The 26,062-nt window shown below is 38.7% G+C and overlaps 3 protein-coding genes across 6 annotated transcripts in view; 1 reads left to right on the top strand and 2 right to left on the bottom strand.

Moving 5' to 3' along the window:
• LOC130428416 (diacylglycerol kinase delta-like) overlaps window positions 1–6,503 on the bottom strand; it is a 28,787-nt gene extending 22,284 nt beyond the window's left edge. Inside the window, exons 1-3 of one of the 4 annotated variants that reach the window (XM_056756418.1) lie at window positions 6,136–6,503; window positions 1,485–1,592; window positions 1,050–1,130 (exon numbers count right to left, since the gene is read on the bottom strand). In XM_056756418.1, coding sequence (XP_056612396.1) covers window positions 1,050–1,130; window positions 1,485–1,592; window positions 6,136–6,264 — 318 coding nt within the window. In that variant the 5' untranslated portion in view covers window positions 6,265–6,503. Of the gene's footprint in view, window positions 1–409; window positions 616–1,049; window positions 1,131–1,484; window positions 1,593–2,569; window positions 2,753–6,135 lie in introns of those variants that run through there. The other 3 variants (XM_056756420.1, XM_056756421.1, XM_056756422.1) reach the window with 3 other exon arrangements.
• On the top strand, window positions 815–13,016 carry LOC130428417 (otolin-1). The gene is made up of 5 exons (XM_056756424.1): window positions 815–1,009; window positions 10,011–10,293; window positions 10,390–10,470; window positions 11,057–11,137; window positions 11,222–13,016. The coding sequence occupies exons 2-5, from the start codon at window positions 10,161–10,163 to the stop codon at window positions 12,106–12,108; spliced, it is 1,182 nt and encodes a 393-aa protein (XP_056612402.1). The 5' UTR covers window positions 815–1,009; window positions 10,011–10,160; the 3' UTR covers window positions 12,109–13,016.
• Window positions 13,017–14,233: 1,217 nt separating this feature from the next.
• Window positions 14,234–23,260, bottom strand: sagb (S-antigen; retina and pineal gland (arrestin) b). Its single transcript, XM_056756831.1, has 15 exons — window positions 23,213–23,260; window positions 22,994–23,054; window positions 22,780–22,824; window positions 22,435–22,634; window positions 22,283–22,342; window positions 22,129–22,196; window positions 21,599–21,734; window positions 21,164–21,248; window positions 20,999–21,071; window positions 16,072–16,209; window positions 15,906–15,983; window positions 15,788–15,802; window positions 15,550–15,602; window positions 14,828–14,831; window positions 14,234–14,327 (listed from the first exon to the last, which is right to left on the bottom strand). Exons 1-15 carry the CDS (start codon window positions 23,258–23,260, stop codon window positions 14,234–14,236), a joined length of 1,158 nt encoding a protein of 385 aa, XP_056612809.1.
• Window positions 23,261–26,062: the final 2,802 nt, after the last annotated feature.

Here is a 26,062-nt window from a genome sequence, read left to right as displayed (position 1 = left end):
TATAAAACACTCTTTATTACATTCTTATATTAAACATGTCAAAGGTTGTGAACACAGCTTCAGATCTAATCTAGACCGTTATTTAAAACACACACAAGTCATGCTGAGCCCAAGGCCAAAACACAGACACTGAACACAATGTTCACAACACATGCATTTACTGAACGCTCTAAATAAGAACATGTCGTAAACTTGAAATAGATAATGATAATATTTACAGACCCATTCAATGATAAAGTACACTGTTCTATATTTACTCTATGAATCATTTCCCGAGATTTGGAAGTTGGACGTTCCCAAAAATTTCGCCGGATTAACTCACTTCAGAGAACTGAACGTAGATGCAAGTAAACAGACTCATTCTCACTCTCTCTCATTCTTTACATTCTTTCCTGTTACCGCTACTTACTTACTGCTTGCAAAACCCAGACGCTTCTTCTCTCTCTCTCTCTCTGTTTCCTCCCGTCTGAGTAGATCTTTTAACGTCTAGAGACCGGCTCAGCAGCAGCTAATTCCTAATTCTCTTTCTTTCTCTCTCTCTCTCGCTCTCAGTCTCCAACCTCTTTTCATTCGACTGAGTCAGAGAGACCCGCGTCCCGTCAGATACCCCCCCAACAAACCAACACATCACCACAGAGGAAAATGCATAACAGCGCACGTGCACACGCAGCTCGTAAGGAATAAACTCGAAAGCTCCTCCCTGTAATTAAAACTAAATCAGCCCAAATGTCAACTATAAATACACTTCAGCGCACACGCATACAAATGTGATCCAGACTATTTCAGGATGTTCTGTTTACCAGATCCAGAATAAACACACGCCACTTTTTCTCGGACATGAGCGCGTGTGTGCGTCATTCAGAACTAAACTGAGAATTCCTTTCAAACTCAATTCCTGAACCGTAACAGAGGGAGCAAACAGGATGCGGGATTCAGATTTCAATTCAAGGAAAACGTTTAAAAGAAAGAAAGTATGAACATAACATGTGGAGTATCTCAGAAACATTAGGTGAGAAAACAATTGATTGTGTGCATGTGTGTGTACTTACAGTAAAGCTGTTGTTAAAATTCTTGGTACTGGATTCAGCAACACTGGCATCTGTCAAATCCACTTCATCAAAAATGATTGACTGGAAAACAAATGAATACCAATCAACAACCAACGTCCAGTCGTAAACTCATAATTATATCGAAATATGAAAATATAAATTCTTCGCAAAACTCTAAAAACACTGACACGAAACTTAAACTTTAAGTTACAATTACATACATTTCATTTTAATAATACTGAAACAACATAAATCTACTGAATGTCCCAATTTAGGTAAATATGTGCCTGTACATTTTGGAAACAAAATAGTTGAAAATGGTCCTCAGGAGGAGCTGAATCTGACCAACCTCTTATTTACTAAAAGCTTAAAACACACAATATATTAAATATATGTGTCATGTTCTGTGTATGATATATGTGTGTTGAAACAGACCTTAGCAGTCTGAGCGTAGTACAGCGTTCTTCCCCGTAGTTTAAAATAGCGTCTCTTCCAGCGCTGGAAATTTGTCTGTTTCATTAATTTTCCCTCTTTTAAAATCGTCTGGAAAGCAAAGGAGAACAAACGGTGAGGATTCCTTCCTCTCTCCACTCACCATCATTCATATACGACAACAAACTCGACATCCCCTAAACACACGAGCAACGGCACAGTAACACCTGGCAACCATAAACAACAAATTTTGCACACGCAAATAATTTTGTAAAATAAAGATTTCACATATTTAACTCAAACATAAATCTGATGTTATATTTAATTGGCAGCACACTATAGCAAAGAAGGTCAATTAAGTTGCTTCAGATAATAGTCCAACTGACATTTTAGGATATCGTCGCTGTCCTTCTGAAACCTTGTATGTCCAAATTTGCTGTTTTTCAGGAGATGGAGAAACACTGTCCTTATTAAATGAATACTGTTTTTCAAAGTTGACAAGCACTTTTTTATTCTTTTTATTGATTAGATATTTGCAAAACTCAGTGATAAACGTAGAGTGATTCATAAAAATTATTTATGCAAAAAATAAAAAAATATGGAGCTATAAGGTTTCAGAAGGACAGCAGCGATAATGTTAAAAACAATGAATGAACTAAATTTCACTGTACCAGTGTCTAAACAATAAACAATACGACTGTATAAACAATACTTCTCTACTACTAATAGGCAAGGCAAGGCAAGTTTATTCATACACAAGGGCAATTCAAAGTGCTTTACATAAAATGATTGACAGAAAGAAATAAAACGTATCTTTAAAACCTACTAATTTTTACTACTAATAAAATATATATATTATTACTTGAATAATTCCATTAAAAGTAAACATAATGTCACGCAAAGAAAACTCTCAATTCACAGCACGCACAGTAATTTCTTTGCAAAAAACATCTGCGCTACTATCTACACAGACATATGCACAAATGCAACAGCACCAAATGCACGGATCATCACTGTAGACGAGTTTCAAACTTAAGACAAAAAATAAAAATGAGCGCATACACACACAGACAATTTCACACACTAACCTGCTTCCTACTGGAATCCATCAGACGCAGATCTGATCTGCAGATTCTGACTGATGTGAGCTTTACACCCCTCGCACACACATACTTGCTGGTTTCTGCTGTCAGTAAACGCATTAAAGCTGTGTCACTAACTAATATTTCATGACATAAGCTCAGTTTGCATGTGGCTTCACACACTGTCACACAAAAACCCTGTCATGCGCACACACGCTGTACTAGCAGACGAAACCCTTTCACAGGAAGCTTGACCTGTTTGTGCAGCGAGTCTTTTGAGAAACGTTACCAAAATAACTCATCTGAAGCCTTTCCTAACCACACGCTAACAAGTAACACACTGTGGTATGTAATGAATGACATGAACGCATGATGTGTCCTCATGTGTAACGTAACTCGAACTCACATCAAATTGTTTATAAATGATAAAGAGAGGGTGGGGTGAATGCAGACACTTTATGACAGAGACGCACATTTGATGTCACAATATAACCTATCTATCTCATTAAATTACAACCATTGACTGGACGTTAAGTCGAATTTAAAGAGAAAGTTCACTCAAAAATCTCTCATCGTTTATTCACCCTCATGTCATTCCGAACCTATATGACTTTCTTTCTTTTTATCAGAACAAAAAAGAAGATATTTTGAAGAATGCTGATTACCAAAAAACACTCAACCCCATTGACTTCTGACTGAACAAAAATCCACTGAGACATTTCTAAAATATTTTGTGTTTCAATGATTAAAGCATCTTATACAGGGTGAAAGTATAACGAGATAATTTTTTTTCCAGGTGAACTATCCCTTTAAACAAAGGCAACTGCATGCCATTTTATTAAAGGGCTGTTAATAAATGTCTCACACATGAGAATATTTTACTTTATATTCACGTTTACCTGTCAGAAAGATCTTCACTAAGAATAAAATTAAGCTCCTGCTGGTCAACCGTGACCTTTTAACAGACAGACGCCTGTGGTTAGATCAACCACTTTCATCTCACCTCCGTCTGATCGCGCTCAAAGCGATTTGTTCTGAACCGTAACCTTTCTCCCCCCGACCACCACTCGATAAGGGGCTTCCGCTTCTCAGAATTCACCCCTGAGCAACAGCGCGTCTTACTGCCCAGACGCACCGCAGAATGAACTACAGATGCCCCCATGCTTTTATTAATTATGATCTTCAAATAAGTTTCTTCCTACATCATAACATGCTGAGTCATTGTGAGCAAACTGAAGAATTACACTAAAAAGATGCAGCACAGGGTTGTATCAAACACATCCTGACCTGCACAAAACCCACCAAAAATACACCCTTCATCTGTATAACATTACAAATCAGAGATGTGAAAGTGTAGTTTTCATTATGGACCAGTAGCCTGGCTGACAAAATGTTGTTGCCTTCAAATGTTTCTTAAATCCACAACAAACATTAAAAGTTGAATATATGAAATTTAGTGGCATCTAGTGGTGAGGTTGTGAATTGCAACCAATGGCTAACTCCAACCTTCACATCTCCCTATACTGTGCGTTCAGCACTTCAAAGAAGCCAGAAGTCAATTATTTTCAACGTGAGCCGGCGGTCTTGGCCGATTCAGGGCGTCGATGGGAGTTGAAATCAGGTCAACTTTATGGTAATGAGCTATGATGCGGTTGGGGGCAACCGATCAGAATGTAGAAGTCCACCGCTTGGAGGATTCCAGAGAACACAGCCCTTCAAACTTTGGTCTATGTCGGAGCGTCTACGAATCTTTCCACAGCGATGTTGGCAGGGCGGCCAGAGCAATTTTTGATGCTCTCGACGGTGGCAGTGCGAACACACAGTTACAGTCACACATCTGCAGCACGTTACGGAAAATTAACCATGGATTTGTTCGAGGATGAACCACTTGTCGTCCATTTATGGTCTTATGTCAGGGATATGTGATGTGAAATACAAAGGGAGGTTAGCATAGGAACTTTCATTTTGACATAAAACTGTGAGGCTTTGATAGACTAGATGAGCCGCAATGGAGCTCAAAGCGCCGCACATGCGTGCAGTCCTCTACTGTGGCTGATTCAGGTCATATACGTTGTTACAGTTATGCATATCATATTGCATTTTGTCAATAGATCCTACAAAATATGACACATTAGACCTTTAAGAGATGATCTGCTGCATGTACACAGATCAACATCGAAAGCACATATTTTTTATCATGTAAAACATAGGATCACCGTCCTCTCAAATATCAAATACTTCTGGATGTCTGATAATGGGAATGTTGCTGACAGAATGTATAAATGAAGGTGATGAATGTTTTGATGGCTGTGGTTTAAAGAGGAGGAATTTAGGACACAGTGAACAGTGACATTAACAAAACAAGAGATACTGTACTCGCATTACAGTTATAGTTACAGTCACATGGCTACGGCATATACAACTGTGCTGATAAAAATATTTCACACTTAAATAGAACATATAGAATTGCAGAATATGATGAATATTGGTAAAAATTAAGACAACACCAATTTCAATTTAAACCTCGAGTAGGGGGCGAAACGTACCACATCATTATCAAAAATATGTGAAAAGAGAGACACAAGAGTGAATGATAAATAGTGCTCAAAAAGACAGAAAATTGTGACATATACTACACAAGATACATTCTTTTCAAGATTGCAACAATTCAGAACCCTTCTCTTTTCATCCCCTCAAGCAACATGCATATGTTTTTATTTCATAAAAAGTAGCGAGTTATCTGTGCAGTAGATCTACATATTTTACTATATTTGAACGTTTTATGATGTTTTCTACGAGGCGAAAGAAAATCGCCTTTTTAAATAATCTACAGCAAAGGAACACAAATTACGATGTGTCTATACCTTTAAACCCCTCTGATTCATGCCTCTTAAATCAATGAATGGGTGGATAGACAGATAAAGAAATAGACAGAAAGCTAGACATACAGGCAGAGAAAAGACAGATGGACAGACAGACAGAAATAGTAAGACAGACAGACAAACGGAGAGACAGATAGCCAGCCAAACTACAAGACAAACAGACAGACAAAAGACAGGTCTCCTTTCAAACTGTGTGAAAAACTCTCAGATCTTTGTCGTTTAGAATCATATTATTTGATCGTGAAGGCTAATACAAAGTTAGCATTGTTTTCTTTTCCTACAGTAATGATACACGTAGCACTGGTCGTGCGCGAATGTTGTACTGTTGCACTTTCATTGAGCGGAAACACGCTACATTGCTGCATTCTCATTCCTCGCGCATCCCAACGAATCGTTACAATGTAACGTGAATATCCAGCACAAGATAAAACCGCTGCACTGTTGCATTACCCCCCTGCGCGGACCCTAAACAAACAGTTACAATGTCGCGCTGCCGACGCACACCGGCGCGCGCACTCTCCGGTCATCGCTGATCCGCGCGGTCCCGTTATCTTCGCACCACGAACGGTGTCGGTATCGGTCGGAACCAGATCAGCGCTCAGGAAACGTCGCGGATCTAGGACGGGCCGCTCGGTCAAACGCGCGTTCCCGTTGCGCACGAAAAGCGCGCGCGTCTGCGCGGTCTGTTACCTTGCTGCGGATCTGCCCGGACGTGGAGACCTTCCGGATGAGTTTCTGCGGCGAACCGTGCTCCTGCTCCGGCTCGCTGTCCGAGGACTCGACCTCCGCAGCCGCTGTTCCGACGACCACCGCCGCCATCCTGCACCCCAGCCCCCGGGACTCACATACAGAGACGTGTTACGGAGGGATACGGACCCCCACAGCGCCCCCGCACGATCAGGTCTGAACACAGCAGCCGCTGAGAGCGCCGTCTACCGGGCACGTGAACTAAATCAGAACTCACACAAGTAAATTACAGGATGCGAAATACAGTATTTTATTAGCTTATTTGAAGCAAATTCGAATATAGAAGGAGAAGATATACAGCGGAGTGATACATTATAAACCTATTTTTTTGAGACTCGAAGTACTCGGATGAGCATTTGTTGAATTTTATAAAACAAAATGTGTCTATTTTTACTTTAGTATTTACTATAATACGCAGTGTTAAATTGTAGTATATTGAAAAAGTATATAATTGTTATTGTATACTATAGTATTGTGAATTGATAATCTGTTGCATTTACTTACTATCATAAAGTTCAAAACACTAGTATCTAGGAATTTTACTACAGTTTATTATATTAAATACTAAAACATACTATTTTATGTTATGAGGTTATTATTATAAGCTAATAGACCCCTGAATGTTTCAGCTGACCAATCAGAATCAAGTATTCCAGACAAGTAATACAGACATCTTTATGTATTTTTTCACAATATGCCTAATTGCCTATTGTAAATTACAATTTACATTGGTGCCTCAATTACAAAAGCTTACTTGAATGAATGTGACATTGGCAGTGGATGATGTTTACCAGTGGGGGCATCAAACCTAAACGTATTGAAGCATAAGAATGACAAGCCTGGGTGTTTATGACAAATGTGTTTCATTGTTTAAATAAATGATGGATGTTTACATAAATGAGCTTTAGGCTTTATAAGACAACAGCACTTCATTACAACAGCCTAAAGGTAAATATCAAGCTTTAGAGGTTATGTTGAGAACAGAGTGTGTGAAAGTGTTTCCTGTAAATATATATCCTAATGTAATAAATCCATCACTTCACAGCGGTGTGTGTGTGTGTAACTGTAGACTGTTGGTGAGTTTTTTCAGCCGGTTACACAGCGCACGCAGTAATGGAATCCCTGGACATACAGTAAACATACGGGACTGAAGAGGTGAAGGAGAAACAGGGTCACGAGCTGGGTGGAGATGCTTGAAAGCATCTATTGCTTTGTGTGAGAGTTTGTGTCCAGTTTCACATCTGTGTTTCACATCTTGCCAACACACACTTCCTCAGAAATGCACACCGTGTCTCATTAGAAAACATGTTCTTTAAAAAATGCACCTCGGTATTGGAATGATCTTTCCCACGCAAACTTCACAAGATTTGATTCTTCTTCTTAAGCACCGGCTGTTTATAATTTTGAAACAACATTTCTTAATGAAGTATTTGAGTATTCATCCATCTTTAATCTGCTGTATTTGCAGATTTCTACCATCAAAACAAAAGCATGTTTACTTTGATATTTGAGAAGTCACATATATTTTTTGACTCATTAAGTTAATGCATTGACCTGCCTGATGGTAGGAGGATCTGATTCTGAGTAATTTTTAGACTTAAGTCCTGAAGTTAAGAGGTGAAAACAACTGTAGACCCTAAAAATATCCATAATTTCATAAAAGGGATGTAAGGTAGATTTATACTAGTGTAAAACTTTGCTGTAGTTAACCTCAATTTACTGTAGATTTAATTTACAAATTAGTTTTAAACATAAACTTGCTTACTTTTTATATTTTATTTAAAAAACAAGATGAAATATCTTAGGTCCCTTTAAGAAGTTTTCAATATTTTTTCTAGAAAATAAGACAAAAATGCTTAGGAAGAATGCAGTGTTACCTTGCTAATGCCAGTAATAAGACCAGTCTCTTCTTGCTCGTTTTGGATCTAAAAAGTCAAAGGCCCGGTTTCATGTGTGTGACCTGTTTTACCTAAATATAACTTTCCTGTGTCTCAGTGGTATGAGCATGTTGCTACTAACGCCAAGGTCATGGGTTCGATCTCAGGGGATTGCAAGTGATCACAAGCAAATGTATAGTACAATGAAATGTAAGTCGCTTTGGATAAAAACGTCTGGCAAATGCGTAAATGTAGCTTGCCCAGAAATATCCTAAAATCAGTTAGTTCCGTTGTTCTGTCTCAAGATGCACAACAGTAATGTATTCTTCTAAGACATTTTTATAAAAAAATTAATTCAACTAAGGCATAGTTCTTAAGCTAAGCCGTACAAACCTTGCCAAAGTGTTTTACTTGCCACATGAAAAAAAAACTGGACATGAAATGTTAATTTGAAATATTTGTTAAGCTCATTTAACCGAATACAGACCTTCAGTGAGGAAAAGCCATTTACTTTCGGCATTAAGGTAAGAAACGCCGTTCAAATTTCAGGGAAAACGGAATTTGGTTCAATCACTTGTAAATATAGTATCATATATGTTATCAAAAGACATATTTATATCTAATTTGTCAATCCAGGTTACCGTGTTCTACTAGTTTGGAGAGGTTTTTATCTGGGAATAGCGAAACTGCAAATGCCGCTGCTGGCCAATCAGAATCAAGCATTCAAACGAGCCGCGTAATACATCTACAGTAAGTTACTGGCCAGCCTGCTGCAAAACTACAGCGAAGTTATACAGTGTAGTTATATGTGATGTTAATAAATTATCAAATATAAAGAACTTGCCATGAAAATATGTGGTTGATATTTGAACAAAATACAAAACATTGACAATTTATTTCTTTACATGTTTCCAGATTTTTTATGAAGGTTTTCTAACAACCATATCTTAGAGTTTTTATGCCAATGTTGAAAGAACTGCAGGGTCGCTCACGAGTAGTACTCATCCTTACTAGTAGTAAAACAAAATCCCTTTTTCAAACACCATATATTGTATATAAGGCTGAACCAAATAGAAAATCCACAGTTCGCACACAAACAAACAAACAAACAAAGACCCACATGTGTCTGTCTGAATGTGAAGGTTAGTGTTTCCCCAAGTGTTTCACTTTAGCGCATAACTCAAACCACACGATTGTGCTTCAGACACTGCGGATGCTTGAAACCGTGCTGCATCAATATGTAACCGTCACACAATAAAAGATCCATGTGGAGCATTATGTGACGCTATTCAGTGATATAGGAGATATTCCTCAATACTTTTCTTTTCTTTTTAGTTATGACAGTAAGCCTATCCTCTGTGTGTGTGTGTGTGTGTGTGTGTGTGTGTGTGACCTGAATGTAGTCAGTGGACGACTATGGTTCCCAGGCCTCCTTGTATTATGAATCCTCTCCAGAGAGTCTCTCCTGTTACAGTGTTATAGGATCAGCTCCTGCTGCATGGTCACACACACAAAGAGAAACACATTCTTCTTTTCTCTCTTTACTGCATTTATAGTTGTGATATTATGGGCCTAATGAGGTCGTGGAGAATGGAGGAAAACCTCCAGATCCCAGCGGTGCAAACACACACACACAAACACAGAGATAAACACTCGCGCACAGGTGTAGGCGCAGGTATAAAAGTGTGAATCGTCTGGTTATCAGAGATTTTTCACACACTCACATCAGCCTGAGGAATATGCTTCATCACTGGAACATGGTCTGTCTGTCTGTCTGTTTCATACTAAAGCTTTACTTTTAAAGCATTTGTTTTCAAACAAAGGAAACGGTTAGAACTGTTCTGTAAATGTATCTGTTAAACATCATTATATTATGTTGTTATTTATTTAAAATGAGGCAGCTGAATCGTGTTTATTCATCTTCATATGTTTATCTCACAGGATCTGAGGGGTATCGTGGCAGTGTTTGCCTGTCTGTCCCTCGGCAAATGTTCTAACATTGCTGGGTTTCGCACCTCGGCATCAGGTCTGCTGCCCAATGGCACTGATTCCCTCTCGTTGGCACCATTGGGGCCCGTGGTGGAGCCCGATATGTCTTACTGTCAGATGATTCTGGAAGCTCCGGTTCCGCCCACAGCTGATCAGGTACCGTGGTACTGCATCTGCTCTGCCTGCTCTGCACAAAAATCCCAGAAGGGAGAGAAAGGCGGCCGTGGGCTACCAGGTACAGATGTTTTTTCTGCACGTCCACACACAGTGTCGTCCCCACACACACAATGTGTTTTTTAATTTTTGTGTTTTTACGGAATGTTTATGACAGGGAGTCCTGGTAGTCCCGGTCCAAGAGGACTCACCGGGTTTCCCGGTCGCCCAGGACCAACGGGACGTCTTGGCATCAAAGGTGAGAATCAACCGAACTTTAAAAACAGCTGTGTTATAAACCACACATTTTGTGTTCAGTTTAGGGCAGCGCAATAATGCTTTAACACAACTTGTGTTGTCCCTTTCACACAAAATCAACACAAATGTGTTAAAATAACACAATGTGAGCACGGCATACCACAATCAATGTGTTAAAAATAACGCAATCGGTTATTATTATCCTTCAATAAATTTATTTTCAATCCTTATTTTGGTAATCATTTTTTAAATAAAGTATTTGTCACAATACAGACTTCCAAAGTGTAATGAATAACATACAGTACCATTTTTTAAATTTTTGGGTCTTACTCACCTATAATTTTTTTTCATGTGTTAGAAGTACAGTACATTTATATACCAAGTAAATACAAAACGATGCAATAAAACAAATGTAAAATGGAGATATACGTAAAAAATAATAATTTAAATATATAAATAAATCCAAATTGTAATATTTTATGTTATATGTTACATTCAAAGTGCAGATTTCTATTAATACGCGGAAGTTATGGGGTTTTTCTTCACTCCAAGTGTTTGTGATAGTAACACACTGTACAAACTCACAGGTGAGAAAGGTGAAATAGGGGACAAGGGTGAAATGGGTCCCATTGGACGCCTTGGGATGAAGGGAGACAGAGGCTTCAAAGGTGAGTGACAGTTCACTTTCACATTGACATTTATAGTAACTTTCATGAGATCTGGTGACACTGGTTTGCATCTGTATTTCTCAGGCGATAAGGGTGAATCTGGTCTGGAAGGGCCTGAGGGTCAACAGGGTCCAAAAGGAGAGGACGGTCAGTGCCCTGAAACCTGCGAGCCTGTCCCCGGAGTGCCAGGTGAAGCGGGACTCCCCGGCCCGGCAGGAGCGCGGGGGATACCTGGGTTAAATGGAGCATCTGGTCCAAAGGGGCAAAAGGGAGATCTGGGCGTGATTGGTGCTCCTGGCGACATAGGTGTACCGGGTCAAAAGGGAGACCAGGGTCCTGAGGGTATGTGCAACTGCAGCGATGGAACTCCAGGAACCCAGGGTCCTCAGGGGGAAATGGGTGAAAAGGGAGACACGGGTGCACCAGGGCAGCAGGGTTCGAGCGGAACCACTGGACCCCAAGGTAAGCAAGGCGAGATGGGAATGCCGGGTAGGCCCGGGCCGTGCTCGCCCGCCGTGCAGACGGGTTTCTCAGCCGCCCTGACCGTCTCCTTCCCAGTGCCCAATCGCCCGATTGCGTTCAGACGCATCATTTACAATAAGAACCAAAACTACAACCCTGAAAACGGCGTCTACACGGCCCCTGTGAACGGAACCTACGTGTTTAGCTACCACCTGCAGGTGAGTACCCGCCCGCTGAGGGTGGGACTCTTCCACAACTTCGAGCCTGTGATAAAGACGATCACACCCGTTGAGTTGAACACGGCATCGCAGCAGGTGGTGATGGGTCTGACCCAGGGCGACTGGGTGTGGTTGCAGGTGCGAGACCTCAACAATAACGGCATGTTCACTGGGACGGAGTCCAGCAGCACATTCAGCTGCTTTCTGCTGCATCCAGACAACTGCGATGACATGGCGGCGAGAGATTTCAATGTCGGTCCACAAATCAACGGAGACTTCAGCTGGGAGTAGACAGATTAACCAAACCCCTAGATATACATCACCCCACGCTCTTAATGTACATCACCCTACATCCTAAAACTGCACCCTAAACCCACATTCTCCATCTGCAGTTCTTAATCCTGCTTCTGGGAATCCACAGCAACCCTCCTGCGTCACAGATATTTCTCATGAAAAAAAAGAGGCAGAAATCTTCCAGAGTTAAAGAAGATGTGTCAAACTGGGGTCATGAAATGGCAAGTCTGCAATTAAAAGGCAATATGATTGCAGAATTTTTCTTCAATGGACTCAAATCCAGATTATTTCACCTCTAGAATCTACATTAATTTTTAACTCTATACTTTAATAAACTATTTTTCACAAGCATTTTTAAAATGACCCTTAAATTAAAAAAATTCAATTGAATTTTCAATCATCTTTTGTGTCCCATTTCTGATTTAATGACCAGCTGTTCATGAACTGAACGGGTCCGATAAGAAACAAAGAAAATGTAAATGACTTTGGATGGTCAGATCCAGAATTAAGAATCACACTGCCTCCTAAACTCTTTTCCACACCTTTATCTACACCCAAAACCAGTAAAAATTCTTTACTCCTGTTGATATAATAGTAGGTTGTAGATGTAGAGGAAGACCTTTCTATCATGTTTTAAATGAAAATGTTTTCCAACTGGATGCGTTTGGCTTCTATTAACACTTTGTCATCTAATGTCATTAGTTTTTTTTGTGGTCGAGAAGACCAGTTTACAGCCCCACACTCGTGAAAAACTAAAAACAAGTAGCAATGCACCAGACATTTCATCTCTGTCTTAATTATTCAATGGAGATTCATGATGAACTTAGTGTGAAAGTGTGAGGGAGAGAGCGAGCGAGAGAGAGAGGGAGGGAGGGGCTTTGGTCTTGCACTCAGAAGTAAAACAACCCAAGACGATCTAATTGCAGAAAATAACAACATGTCTAAATGTTAAGTGATTGCACAACACAATAACGTGACACAACACAATCCTGATCATGTTCTGTGTATTGATTATGCTTTCAAAGATAATTCCAATAAATTTGTAAACTATTACACTGACTCATTGGTTTTGATTCTGACATCAGATTATCATCCCAGGTTGAAATGAAATGAAATTTCTTTCATTATTTATCCAAACTCACGTCATTTCAATTTTGTGTGACTTTCATTCTTCTGCAGAACACAAAAGAAGATATTTTAAAGAATATTGATAACCAAACAACACTGAACCCTGTTGACTTCCTTTGGCATTTCTCAAAATATCTTCTTTGTGTTCCACTAAAGAAAGATTCATATACAGGTTTTAAAACACACATGAGCACCAATGAATGATATCAAAATTTCGATGGAAGAACAAAAGATTCTAAACAATCCTTTTCTAAAGAAGGTGAGGTCAGCATTTTGGGTGTTCTCTACACAACGAATACCATTAAGACACAGAAATAATATAGTTCATTTCAATGTGATTAAAATTATTATTATAATGCACATTTTATTTTTCTTACTGAATTCTCTCAGTCAGTAAATATACATTCGATTTGGCCTCAGATTTTGACCAAAGATTTTATATCTTATAAAGCAGCGCGATCAGGATTTGAACAGGCTTTAAATGTCCACACAGCCAGTCCAAACACGATTCATACATCGGATCATGTGATCTTTGAGAGAGAAAAATAGGCTCCAAATAATAATGCACACAAAGCTATATTGAAAATGCTGGAGTCTTTTCTTTTGACCAAGAGATGATGTCAATCAAGCTGCTTGCAGTCACTCATGTTTTATTTATGTTTTAACATTTACAGAATAAACAGAAATCGCCTCTTTAAAAAATATACACTGCACACTATACACTTTGTGCATTTGCGACAATGAAACACATTTGTAAATACAGCTAACTGCACACATTAGATTTAAAATGTTTACATTCTAAAAGCGTACAACGGAAACCTTCATTGATCCATCACACCCTGTGAATATAGTCCATGCAGTCATATTTCTCACATGCCTGTCCTTTTACATTTAAACAAATAACAAAACCTCAATATACATCCATAAACATTTATGCTTCTTTATAAGCAAGAGTCTGACTACACATGTCGTCCAGGAGCAATGGCGGAGGTTTTCAAGGCTCGGCTGAAGAGTCGTCATCTTCTCCGATGATCCCTTTCAGATAGGAGCGTTTAAACTCCTCAAACACGAGGTCAGTTGTGTCTTCACTAAACACACAGAAACATGCATAAGAACCACACAAAGACACGAAACAGAAACTCGGTCAACACAAGCGGTGATAATATCACAGAGGTCAGTCAGATAAAACAGAGGAATAAAGGTGTTGTGTGACAGAAACACACACACACACGCCTGCTCTGATGTCAATAGTGTATCTAACGCCAACAACACATTCACTGAGACGACAATACTAAACTGGGGCTCGACACAAGAGACGGGGTCGGATTTAGATGGGACTTCGATATGGCCGTTCCTCATCTCTTGAATCTAACTTCCCAGAGCCGAACACGGATCGTTTGTCATCTCTCGAGTGCGTGTGTGTGTTCAAGGTTTAAAGACACACAAGTGAACCGAGATACACATGACACATGGAATCTATAGACAGGGTATTGCATAACTGCACATATAGTACAAGATCAAATCTCTAAAGAATTTATAACCGTATACACCCTGATGGGGAAGATATACTGCAAAACAAACAGCTTACCTCTCTTTACATGGAAGAGAAAGAGAGAGAGAGAGAAAAAAGAAAAGAAAGATACGTTTCATTATTGTCAAAGACATTATCACTGTTCTAAATCGTATAGAGCTGTGCAGAGACAGCATCATAAAAGTACATTTTGTGTTATTTAAATGCTTCTAAGATACTCATGTTTGGCCTAATTCCACAGAGATAGTAATCCCAGAATGCACTGCGACAAGCCCAAGCCCAGTTGATGGATGAGTTGAAAGAAATGTTGATCATAGACACTGGAGAATGTTATTGCTCAGAGGTTCCTCTTTCATGGTTCAGGAGATTTAATGGAGTTCTCGGTTGTGTTCATTTAAATATTAACTTAGACTCAGATGTTTGGGGGACATAAACAGAGAATCAAATGAGAGTGTAATTGTTGATGGTGTTAAATTGATTCTAGAGGTAAAATAATCTGGATTTGGGTCAATTTGATGAGAAATGTTTGAGTTCATGTTGAGATCTTCAACAATATTGTGTTTTGATTACAGATTAGACAAATTCGAGCTATTGTTGAGATCTATTCTGATACTCCGATGACAGACACATCTTTCAGATTTCAGACCCTTTTTCCTCAAGACGGATGAAATTTGGCAAAAGTTTACCCACTATGTGTCTGTCATGTATTGTTCGGAGCCATTAAAACAAGTGACCTGAAATCAATTGAGGCGAGTCTCAGATCTGAAACTGAAGCTCACCTGGATCAGGTTTGGAATGCATGAGTTTGAATGGAACCTCCACGGCAACTTCACTGAAACGTAGACACACAAACATGTTCTACTCGAACATACATACTTCATATACAATGTTAGGAAACTATATTGGGTCATTATCATAAACTTGCCTTTCATTGCCTCAAGTACTGAGTTTTGAGAAGTGTGCTTACAAAGCATATGAACTCATCGTTCAGACTATTTTACAAATTCTAAAACTCACCTTGACCCTACCAAGCTGAGGAAAGCAGAAAGACAAAGATTAGCAGATGAACAATTGATGAACCAACACAGAGTCCAAACTCAAAACTGAATATGTTTGGTACATTGAGACGTCTCACCCTGATGCATTACACTTCACAATCACTCGGTAAGATACCAGCATGCCCAAAATCTCCTTCAGAACTTCATCTTTTACACTGCAGAAGATAAAAATCAAACACACATGAGATATTTGGTTAAGTGCTTTGTATGTTATAGCATGGCAGGTTAATGAAGGGCTCTCACATGCTGGAGGAAGCCAGATTAGTGTCCTCATGCTTAAGTTTCCCATCCAGAGCCAAACCGCGTCTCTCACGGCTATCATGCAGCAGAGGAGAGAGAGTGTAAACTTTCTTCAGACTGGTCCCAGACGGCACAGAGTCTCTGCGTTGACACAAAAGGAAAATTTGAGAAAAATACGAGGAAAGAGGGTGACATCACAGAGACTTACTGTACTCAAATTGACATAATAATCAAGATTCGCACAGTGACATCATAATGAAGATTCTTACATTGATATCATAAACATTCCCCCAGCAATACAATTATAATGATTCTCACAGTGACATCACAATCAAGATTCTCACAGTGACAATACAATCAAGATTCTCACAGTGACATCATTATAATGATTCTCACAGTGACATCACAATCAAGATTCTCACAGTGACATCACAATCAAGTTTCTCACAGTGACATCACAATCAAGATTCTCACAGTGACATCATACACAAGATTCTCACTGTGACATCACAATCAAGATTCTCACAGTGACATCACAATCAAGATTCTCAGTGACATCATACACAAGATTCTCACAGTGACATCACAATCAAGATTCTCACAGTGACATCACAATCAAGATTCTCACAGTGACATCATTATAATGATTCTCACAGTGACATCACAATCAAGTTTCTCACAGTGACATCACAATCAAGATTCTCACAGTGACATCATACACAAGATTCTCACAGTGACATCACAATCAAGATTCTCACAGTGACATCACAATCAAGATTCTCAGTGACATCATACACAAGATTCTCACAGTGACATCACAATCAAGATTCTCACAGTGACATCACAATCAAGATTCTCAGTGACATCATACACAAGATTCTCACAGTGACATCACAATCAAGATTCTCAGTGACATCATACACAAGATTCTCAGTGACATCACAATCAAGATTCTCACAGTGACTTCACAATCAAGATTCTCACAGTGACATCATACACAAGATTCTCACAGTGACATCCTAATCAAGATTCTCAGTGACATCATACACAAGATTCTCACAGTGACATCCTAATCAAGATTCTCAGTGACATCATACACAAGATTCTCACAGTGACATCACAATCAAGATTCTCACAGTGACATCACAATCAAGATTCTCAGTGACATCATACACAAGATTCTCACAGTGACATCACAATCAAGATTCTCACAGTGACATCACAATCAAGATTCTCACAGTGACATCATTATAATGATTCTCACAGTGACATCACAATCAAGTTTCTCACAGTGACATCACAATCAAGATTCTCACAGTGACATCATACACAAGATTCTCACAGTGACATCACAATCAAGATTCTCACAGTGACATCACAATCAAGATTCTCAGTGACATCATACACAAGATTCTCACAGTGACATCACAATCAAGATTCTCACAGTGACATCACAATCAAGATTCTCAGTGACATCATACACAAGATTCTCACAGTGACATCACAATCAAGATTCTCAGTGACATCATACACAAGATTCTCAGTGACATCACAATCAAGATTCTCACAGTGACTTCACAATCAAGATTCTCACAGTGACATCATACACAAGATTCTCACAGTGACATCCTAATCAAGATTCTCAGTGACATCATACACAAGATTCTCACAGTGACATCCTAATCAAGATTCTCAGTGACATCATACACAAGATTCTCACAGTGACATCACAATCAAGATTCTCACAGTGACATCACAATCAAGATTCTCAGTGACATCATACACAAGATTCTCACAGTGACATCACAATCAAGATTCTCAGTGACATCATACACAAGATTCTCAGTGACATCACAATCAAGATTCTCACAGTGACTTCACAATCAAGATTCTCACAGTGACATCATACACAAGATTCTCACAGTGACATCCTAATCAAGATTCTCAGTGACATCATACACAAGATTCTCACAGTGACATCCTAATCAAGATTCTCAGTGACATCATACACAAGATTCTCACGGGGGGCATCATTAACATTTCAAAGTGAAATCATAAACATTTTATAGTTATACTATACCATTTCTCTCTGCAACATCATAAACCTTCTTAATCATGGCAAAGCCTTAGGTAATATGTGGAGAGAGGCATTAAGGCCGTTCGGCCTTCCATATGCTCTCTCCGGTCTCGTCTCTGTTCCCGCCCTCTCGTCTCTTCATTATTGATTGTTAATTATTTGATGCCCCTTACCTGTTTCCTCTTGATTTGGTCCCCTTTAAAATGCCCTTATGTCTATTGTCTTGTGCTCGTTCGTTTTGCGTGTTTGCTGTTTGCCTTGCGTGCTTTTTGTGCTAACAAACCTTGTGGATTACTACCCTTTGGATTGCCATGCCCTGTGTATTGATGTTCCTTGTTCATCTAGTTGTGTCATTTTTGGTTTGTTAGTGAGTTGAGTTATCTTGTTTCCTTTGCTTTTACCCTGCCCGTGGGCAGGGATGGGCAGTATTTCAAATACATGTATTTAAAATACGTATTTGAAATACAAAATAGTATTTTGTATTTTAAAGCCTTTGGAAAAATCTAATTTAATTTGTATTTAAATACATTTAAGATGAGTATTTTTGTATTTTCAAAATACTCAAAATACTTTGAGCCAGTCAACCTTTTTATTAGGGGGTTTTCGTGCATCAACCAACATAATTCAGGCCAGACACGCCCTTCCCTAACATTCATGCACGTGAGCTTCAGCTGTAGATACAACCCAGCATTGGATCTGCGACTTTTCTAGAATAATGTGAGGATTTCAAGGTCAATTTTATTTGTGTTTAAAATATTAACGTTACTGCGTGTTAGGTATGGGTGATGTCATGACAACATCAACATGTCGTAGATTCGTAGCGATTATATAAATTGATTTAACTTTTTTTAAATAGTTTATAGAGCTATTGGGGTAAGTAAATATTTATGTTTACCTTTTAGTGGGCAGGAATAATTGGAACATGAGAGTGGAAAAAGAAACAAGTGTGAATGAATAATTGTGATTTGTTATTAAAAGGAAAGGAAATTCTAATTCTCACTTTTTGTGCACTCCGAGACGGAGAGTCACGTGTGACGCGGTAAGCGTTGGAATAAGCGCACAGTTGCCGCTTTGTCTTGTAGTTTTCTGCAGTTGAAGCCTTGTTTATACTTTACAATTCACATAAATACTCCGCGAAACTGTTTACTGCGCGCACTCCTCATTAAACCGACGAGGCTTTTATGCTTGACGTCCTCTCCGTTGTATAAATCTGTGAAACGACGGGCAGCGACTCTGATAAATTCTTCTCCAAATCATCAAAAAGGAGCGATGAGAGAAAGTCATTTGTTTGCCGAATAATTTGTGAAACACTCCTCTCGTGATTAATGGATTTCTTCACATATAAATTGATTAGATTTTGGGTCATTTTTAGGTCATTATGTGAAAAAGGTTTTGAGTACACTTCTTAAACCCTCAGTAAAACCCAGTTAACTTCAAATTGTGACATTATAACAAAACATATCAATATATGATAACATTAAACACTAAATTGAAAAATACTGTCTTATACATTTTTAAATGCATTATTTTCTTTTAATTAACGATTGTATTAAACAAAATAATCTCCATCAGTTTAGTGTATTGATTGTGTGCATCTGTGATGACACTGATGAATGATACACAACACAAAATCTTTATCTTTCAGTAGAAAAAAAACAACTTAGGGCGAATAATGCCAAATTCTAATTTTATTTATTTTTTATTTTAGACAAAATTTCTATTTTTGTTACTGAGTTCGAAGTTATGATGGTGATAAAACATAATAAAATAAAAACATTTATAAAGTGTCTTTTTTTGTAGATGCGTATTTCCTACCGGGCAGGGGAAGGGAAGCGGTAAATAAAATGAAAACGAAAGTTTCTTAGCAGTTAAACACATCATGCTTTTGGCATTTAGAATAGGCCCAGATAGATTTTAGCCTAATAGGGGTACCTGCACTGAATCACCAATTTCACATGTATTTTGAGTATTTTCAAAATACAAAATACTGTATTTGTATTTAAATACATTTTTCCACACAGTATTTTGTATTTGTATTTAAATACACTTTTCCACTCAGTATTTTGTATTTGTATTTTAAATACATTTACATGTATTTATGCCCATCCCTGCCCGTGGGAAGTCTTTTGTTTCTGTTTTGTTATTAAGTCCTGTCCTTGTTACCCCAGCGTGGGTTTTTGTTTTATTTTATTATTAAAGTCTCACGTTAACCCCTTCACTGCTGCCTGCGCTTAGGTTCTTCCTTCACAAACCTGACATTCTTTGCATGACAACATGTACATTCCTTCAATGACATAAAACATTCTCACAGTGACATCATTAATGCTCTCTGTGACATATTCTCACAGTGACATCATTTATGCTCTCTGTGACATATTCTCACAGTGACGTCATTTATGCTCTCTGTGACATATTCTCACAGTGACGTCATTTATGCTCTCTGTGACATATTCTCACAGTGACGTCATTTATGCTCTCTGTGACATATTCTCACAGTGACGTCATTTATGCTCTCTGTGACATATTCTCACAGTGACGTCATTTATGCTCTCTGTGACATATTCTCACAGTGACGTCATTTATGCTCTCTGTGACATATTCTCACAGTGACGTCATTTATGCTCTCTGTGACATATTCTCACAGTGACGTCATTTATGCTCTCTGTGACATATTCTCACAGTGACGTCATTTATGCTCTCTGTGACATATTCTCACAGTGACGTCATTTATGCTCTCTGTGACATATTCTCACAGTGACATCATTAATGCTCTCGGTTACACCATAAACATTCTCAAAGTGACATCATTAATTCTCTCTGTGACATCATAAGTTTTCTAACAGTGATACTTACGTGGTTTCTTCATAAGCCACAGTTTTGACGTATTTGTCATTTGAGTAAAGCACCACATTAGTGATCTGCTCCACTAAAGAAAGAGAATGCATAATCAACAAATGTCACAAGAAAAAACATGATACTTCTTGTTCTTATTTCAGTCACATGACTGTGTGTGTTTACCTGCAACTGAGACATCCTTCACATTCCTGTTGGAACTGTTGTCAATGTCCACGCTGATGTTGACGGGTTCTCCGTGATAATAAATCTGTTGTGGGTAGAAGTGAACCACAATTAGATACAATTTTTCAGTCTCAGAGAGCTCAGAGGTTCAGTACATCTCACTTCCTCTGTCTGTGCTCAGTAATGGGATTGTTTGCCTACAAAAATCCCAAACCGCTCAGAAAAGTACAAACACAGATGACCGTTCACATCCGTAGAGCAAGCGGCGTGGGACCTCAATATGTTCAATCGTTCAAATTTGAGGGTTGGACATCTGTTCAGAATGCTGACCATAAGTTTAAGTAATACTAAAACCGTCAATGCTTGCCTTGTAAAACTACTAACAAACCAGACAGAGGAGTAACTGTTTCTGACATTAGCACACGAGAACTTCACCTCTTTCTCCAGACTGACACGCATGTGCAGCGGCTTATCAGACATCACAAATTCACAGGTGGTCTCGCCTGATGGAGCCGGCCCACCTGTATCTGGAGCGTACTGAATCTTTCTGATTGCCAAACGCACTGAACTCCTGCAAAAGAGAGAGAAAAACAGATCTTCGTTTAGTCAGGTTGTTCAAAAAGTCATTTCTCCAACACGATCTGTTAAGATCTAGTCTTTGGTCTGGGTTTGGGTCTTAAAGGGATAGTTTGCCCCAAAATAAAAATGATTTCATCATTTATTCCCCCTCGCGTGGTTGTTAACCTTTATGTGACTATTTTTCTGTGGAACACAAGGCAGATATTTTTTAAAATGTTTTTTTGTTCAAACAATGGAAGTCAATGTGGTTCAGTGTTGTTTGGTTATCTACATTCTTCTAAATACCTTCTTTCGTGTTCAAAGAAAGTCATACCTTAAGAGGGCCTTAGATTACACAGGGTGTTGTATTGGTGTGGAGTGTCTAGTTTTTAATGGTAATTTCTCACCTCTTCTGGGCTTTTTCATCTTGATTTTCTGCACAGAACGCTTTGACTTCAAACTCCACGGCACAATGCTGCACACAGACACGCACTCATATTTTCCAAACATGAATGTGCAAACAAGTCACCTATTGTTGTATGTTTTTATTGTTGTGTTTACCTTCCCCACGTCTGACGGAGCTGGCTGCAGAGCCACAGAACACGGAAGATTATCCGGAAACTAAAATAAAACAAACAATCATCTATCACGCTCAAAACACACACAGATATTCACACAGAGCGTGATGAGCGTCCACGCAGACGCCTCCTGACCTCGAAGAAGAAGGGATACGCGTCATCTCCGAGCTTGCGCAGGATCTTCTCCTGGAGTTTGGTGTGGATGCAGCGTTCTTTATCCTGGAGTGGAGGATAAACCTGTCGCGTGCAAAGGAAGATGTCCCTGCGGAAGGTCATTCCCAACACGTCCATATCATCACGTCCATAGCGAAACGTACAGGATAACATGACGTACACTAGAAAACACACATGTCTTCATGTGCGAGGGTGAATGTATTACACACATCGTGAACGTGTGAGTGGCTTTAATGAAACTACACATACACAAACTGTGATGTGTCATGCAGCTAAGGTCTATCATCTCTGTGTGAATCATCGTACCTTTCTTTCCTTTCACCTGCTCTGGGTCGATCAACACCACTCCATCTGATGAAAATGAGAGAGACGTCAAATCTTTCTTACAAACACTCACTGACATTCAGACAAAAGAGCATCAAGACAAACTGTCTACCCTATGAAGCAAAGGATCATGGGTAATAATCGTAATCGTTAGAGAACCATGATGGGTTAAGAAGCGATCATTTGCTAAACTCACCAACAGGATCAACAAAGTCGCAGTGGTCCACAAAATCCCGCTTGCCCATATACACACCGACCTGTGACATCACACACAGATTAAATTCAATAACAGCACGAACACAAATGACATAACACAGACACACAATGTTGACTGAAATTAAGGATTTGGAGAAGAGGAACGTTCTTGACAGTTGTGATTGACAGATGATGGATTTGATGAATATGTACTACTCACGGATTTGTCCCGAGAGAGTTTCTTGTAAATAATGTGTTTCGGACTCATCGTGTCTCCTGCAGCACAAACACAAATTCTCTTATTTCATTTCATAATTTAATACTTTTATCAAATCCATTTACATTTGATAAGAAGAAAGGGATGGGTAAATGTTTTTGGAGACTTCTGGTTGAAATATATTCTGATCTTGTAATATAGGGGAAAGAAGTTCAATATTTCATGTGCAATTTTCTCTTTTTTAAAGTATGCTAGCAGACACAGACACATTTTGCAAATGCTGTCTGCCATTACCACATTCATTTTAATACAATTAATATATAATAAAGTTGCTCAGATCTGGGAAAGTACAAAGAATACATGAAAATACTGGAACAATACAAACCACGTTCAACATGAAGAGAACGAGTGCTATTGCTATAACTATATCTCCAAGATGGCTTTTTTGATCTCAAATTTTTTATTTTTATAAATATTTGCGGAGTGGATGTTCAGCTGTAACACTCACCTGTTCAGATACGTGTTCAGACGCAGGTATGATGGGGTCCAGATGAAGTGGATGGTGGTTTTCAGGGGCAGTATTTGTAACCTGTGACTCCACCCACCGCACAAACACTGCTCAGTGGATCCATTGTTTTCCGTCAGCGAGATTACTGATGCAGGCCTGATATAGTAATGAAGATGATCTAATCCTCTCTGAGAAACATTCACTGATCACACATGTGGCTGACCGTAACTTACCTCAAGCAGAGAAAACCCATCACACCGTTACTACAGACGTATTATTAAAGCGATAGTTCACTCAAAAACTTAAACTTCTTTCATTAGGCTTACTTATTCACCCTCATGTTTTGTCAAACCTTTCGTGTATGACTTTCTTTCTTCTACAGAACACAAAAGAATATATTTGAAGGAATGTTGATAACCAAACAGCATTGGTCCCCATTGACTTCCACTATATGAACACAAAACCACGGAGACATTTCTCAAAATATCTTCTTTTGTGTTCCACAGTTGAAAAAGTCATATACAGGATTTGAATGACACGAAGGTGAACAAATGATGACAGAATTGATCAACGATACCTTTCAACAAATTCAGTGTTCTCCATCAAACAGGTCTCGTTCCTGACACGTGAACTGATGTCAGTGGATTTGATACTATATCTGGTGAACAGGCATTTCACATCATAACTGCTATTACATTGAATATTTTAGCATTAATGAGACACTGTCTCGACCAATCAGCAGAGAGGAAATGTATTATATACTGTAACATGAGAGAGATAAAGAGAGAGAGAGAGAGAGAGAGAGAGAGAGAGAGAGGACTGTATTTGGCTCAACAGGTGGAGGAGATATCAGTCCTCTGTAATCATGTGAGCTTCTTAAACCCTCTAAACCTGTGTGTCAAAGTCAGCAGTCTCATCGCTGATGTCAGCACAGGGGATTATAACACGCACACAAAAAACACACACACACACACACACACACAATCAACTCACTTATTGAGCCTGAACCTGCAACACACTCAGTGATCCATAAACAGAAAAAACAGGTTAAAAACCTTTCATATGTCACATCACACAAATGTTTTTACTGACGTGCAGTAATAATCCAAAACTCAACTGACATTTCATTAGCAAGCAGACGTCTACATCATAAACTCAAGTGTGTAGGCAAGAAATGCTCGAGAGAAATATATGAGACACAACCAATCATCCTGACCATTTCATTTAATTTACATCACGGTTTTTAGGTGCAAATTTAGCTGCAATTAGTTCACATTAGCTAACAATGAGATTTTGTATTTCAGCATTTACTAATCCTTGATAATGTTAGTTAATGTCACTACATTATTCGGTCACACTTCAGTATAGGGGGCAATTCTCGCTCTTAACAAACCATTAACTATGACTTTTCCCCCAATTAATTCTTAATTGTTGCTTATTAATAGTTAGTAAGGTAGTTATTAGGTTTAGGTATTGGGTAGATTATGGATGTAGAGTATGGTCATGCAGAATATGTGCTTTATAAGTACTAATATGCAAATAATAGGGATGCTAATTACATCTAGATAGATGCAGGGTGACCGATTTCCAAATTACACTTTTTTAGACAAAGTCTGAGAGTACCAAAACAACCTTGTAGCCAATCTGCAGTGAGATGCGCAGTGCACTGGACGGAGATTAGTCGAGCCGAGCAGTGACGAAAGCAAAAGATGGGGGTAGGGGTGTGTCTGTTTTGGTGATTTGAACATCAACAACGGCATAGAAAAACCAGACACCCCGGCTTTAATGGTGAGAATTGCCCCCTGTACTGAAGTTTTACCCATTATTCATGTTAGTTCATGGTGCATTAACTACTGTTAACAGTGACAACTTTTAATTTTAATAATGTATTAATTAATGCTGAAATGATCATGAACTAACATTAATAAATGCTGTAGATGTATTGTTTATAGTTAGTGTATGTTAGCTTATGCATAAACTAATATCACCACTTTGAAAGTATTACCGTTTTATTAATATCTTAAATGATCTTATATTTTTTTACATTCATTTGGAGTAATTTTGTTGTGCTTATGACATTTGAGTATTTTAATATTGCCTGTTTAATCTTTATTTTTGGTTTAGTTTTGATTATTTCCAATTATTCATCTTAGGCCCTGTTTCATAGACAAGGTTTAAGGCTAGTCCCGGACTAAAATGAAGGTGTGACCTGTCTCAACTCAATATAACTTGCCAAGAAATATCTTAAAATATATCAGTGCCATTGCTTTGTCTCAAGGTGCACACCAGTAATGTATACTTCTTAGGCATTTTTGTAAAAGTATCTTAATTCAACTAATGCTTAG

Source organism: Triplophysa dalaica, chromosome 9 (assembly GCF_015846415.1).
Source record: "Triplophysa dalaica isolate WHDGS20190420 chromosome 9, ASM1584641v1, whole genome shotgun sequence".
Taxonomy (NCBI): Eukaryota; Metazoa; Chordata; class Actinopteri; order Cypriniformes; family Nemacheilidae; genus Triplophysa; species Triplophysa dalaica.
This window is presented reverse-complemented; position numbering and strand designations above follow the sequence as displayed.